The sequence below is a fragment of the Notothenia coriiceps genome, unplaced genomic scaffold, assembly GCF_000735185.1.
Source record: "Notothenia coriiceps isolate Sejong01 unplaced genomic scaffold, NC01 NC01_scaffold00034170, whole genome shotgun sequence".
Lineage (NCBI taxonomy): Eukaryota > Metazoa > Chordata > Actinopteri > Perciformes > Nototheniidae > Notothenia > Notothenia coriiceps.
In genome coordinates this window covers 3,948-6,905 of record NW_011366871.1, presented here as the reverse complement: position 1 = coordinate 6,905, position 2,958 = coordinate 3,948, and the positions used below count along the sequence as shown (strand labels likewise).

Genomic DNA, 2,958 nt, shown 5'->3' with positions numbered 1-2,958 from the left:
CCCCCCGACAGAAACACATCAACGGCTTCGCCTCGACTGAAGAGCTGCAGAGGAAGGAGGGTAAATAAGGAATAGGTCACGCTTTTTATTAAAGCAGCAGAAGAAGAAGAACACAGCTGATCCTCCTCTTCTTCGTCTGTTTTCAGTGAAAGGTGTGAAGCAGAAAGGGGAGGAGCTTCTGGGTTTAAACCACGCCTCCAAAACAGTCGATGTCCCCGCCTCCCTGCCGACGCCCCCCCACAACAACCAGGAGGAACTCAGGTAAACGGGAGCTAACGCTTGTTATTGTTGCACTTTGGTGCGTTCAGGCTCCTTTCAGCGATCACTGGGTATACATGATGTCAAATGTACTTTTTTGTGAGAAACTTTATTTACTTTTAATATTGTTTTTTTTATATATGATATTTTCTGACTACATGTTCTTGGTGTGTTTTCAGGGTGGACTCGTCGGGCCGCAGTTCTCCAGAAGGTTACGTTCCCTCTTCGTCTCCAGAGAGCGACGCTGAGGTCAGCCGATACCCCGACCTCTCCTTCATCAAACTGGAGCCTCCATCGCCCTGCCAATCGCCTACATTACCCATAATGCCCTGCGCCTGGGGGAAAGGTCAGTCTTAGATTAGGTCACTGTGAAGTTAAATGTGTGTGTGTCAAAGTCAATCTTTCAGTTTGTGTGTACAGACAGAGAGATCAAAATACCATTTCCCACAATCCCAAATATTTATATACATATACACATGCACACATTAAGACATAAATAAAAGCACAACAATCAATATATACAAGATAACGTGTGTGTGTGTGTGTGTGTGTGTGTGTGTGTGTGTGTGTGTGTGTGTGTGTGTGTGTGTGTGTGTGTGTGTGTGTGTGTGTGTGTGTGTGTAGCAGTGAAACAGGAAGTGAAGGTGGAGCCTCACCATCAGGCTCCTCCCTGCTCCAACACTGATCTGGTTACCATCGCCATCACCCTCAACCCCGTCGCAGCGCAGGTATACTTTACTGTATATATATATATATTATTTATATTTTTTAAAAGACATGTTAATGTACAAATATTCTAGAAATGTACCCAACATTATTATTTATTTTATTGTATTTTTATTTATTTTATTTTATTATTATTTTTTATATATATTTTCTAACCCCGTGATATGACCCTGTGTGTCTTCAGAGTGTTGCAGGTGTCATGGCGGCGGTGGCGGAGCTTCTTCGTGTCCCCGTCCCCACCGACTACCAGCTGAGCCGCACCCCCGGCCCTCCCGGCCCAGAATGCAATGCTCTCGCCCTGCTGGCCGGGGTCCGGGTGCCCCTCCCTGAGGTGAGACCAAATACTGAGGTTACATAGCACTGCATTCACATAGTACCGTATCGACCCGAATATAAGACAATCCCTCGTTTTGAAGACTAAATCTTGTTTTGATAAAGAATATATTTTATTTGAAAATAATGACAACACACATCAAACATTGTGTTCAAGTTTTGCGGACAGCTTTTCTCTGACTGTTTGCATTTTTCAAGGTGGTCTTATTGGGCTCGCCAGCTTCTCACGTTACTCTCAGTAACTCCATATTCCTTTGCTGCTCGACAGTTGTTTGATGACTTCGTTAATCACCGTTAACTTAAAATTGGCATCGTAACTTCTCCTCATGTTTATTAATGTGTGTGTGTGTGTGTGTGTGCGCAGGGTTCAGCAGTAAGCAGAATGCAGAGACCCCCACCAGCTACTGGGAACACTGGTTTGTACACTCTGCAATATGTACACACTTTCCATTATTACCTGCACACTCGAAAATGAGAACACACAACAAGAACAAGTGATTGACGTATGTGTGTGTGTAGGTATCCGAATGGACTACATCCAACATGGCGTCCCCTCTGCTACTGCTGCCAGGACTCAGTGCTGCAGCTACTGCAAGGTGCTTCTGGGAAATGGAGTGCGCATCAGCAAGGAGATCAAACAGGTTGGTGGCAGGATGATGGTGAACTCTGTCAGAGACTTTCTGACTCAGCAGACCATAATAACCTGAGAGGCTGTCCAACAGCATCCTCTGGGACCCAAAGCATGCTCTAACAGAGAATCTGAACTGCTACCATCTAATGGAGATTCACTAAAGTCAGCCTGAAGCATCCTTTGTGCTCCAGCCAGTCCTCTCAGTGAACACAGAGCTACAGGTCAGATGCACACTGAAGGCCCTTTGAGCATCTCTCTCTGATCCTGCTGTGATGTTACATGTTTGTTGTTTGTTTCTCATGTGTCTTGATGTGTGTCTGTTGATGTTACACATGGAGCTGCTGGGATGCAAGGAGCATCTTGGACTTGATCTGGCCATTAAAGTATCATCGGATCGTATCGTAGTATCCTACACTGTAGTTTAGCTACCTGAAGTAAAGTCCTGGAGTTCCTGAGGCTGTTTTCATCACCAACGGAAGCACGAGGCTCCACAGCAGCTAGCCGAACAGGTGGCTAACACTGAGCTAACACTGAAACAGACGGCATGACTGTAATATATATCCAACATATCGCTCGCACTATGGGTGTTTCTGTGATTTGTGACAGAACTTCTGTTTTTAAACAGTATTATTTCAAACAGCCTGGGATGCTGCTAACACCATTAGCTCCTGCGGCTAACAAAGCTAACAGAACCCCGGGCTGCTTCTGGTTAAAGAAACGCTATATACACATATATATCATATATACATATTATATTAAACCCCACTTTATTAGATGAAAGAACGAACTTTACATAAGAAACGGCCAGGAAACGTGTCTCATTGTGAGACTCATGTTACTCTGTTGTTAGTCACTGTTGTTTTCGTTTGTAATTCTTAATTCTGTCACATGTAAACTGTTGGTTTTATTATTATCTACACTGTATTTGCACTATCCAATGTCATTAACCGGAAAGAAGTTCCTTAAATGTTGTAAAATGAAAAAGAAAACATTAGCTCCTGCGGCTAACG

The 2,958-nt window shown here is 44.0% G+C and overlaps 1 protein-coding gene across 1 annotated transcript; it reads left to right on the top strand.

Moving 5' to 3' along the window:
* The first annotated feature begins 6 nt into the window (after positions 1–6).
* Positions 7–2,348, top strand: LOC104961987 (histone-lysine N-methyltransferase 2C-like). Its single transcript, XM_010790361.1, has 7 exons — positions 7–60; positions 147–261; positions 438–604; positions 883–986; positions 1,169–1,315; positions 1,682–1,733; positions 1,837–2,348. The coding sequence occupies exons 3-7, from the start codon at positions 583–585 to the stop codon at positions 2,022–2,024; spliced, it is 513 nt and encodes a 170-aa protein (XP_010788663.1). The 5' UTR covers positions 7–60; positions 147–261; positions 438–582; the 3' UTR covers positions 2,025–2,348.
* Positions 2,349–2,958: the final 610 nt, after the last annotated feature.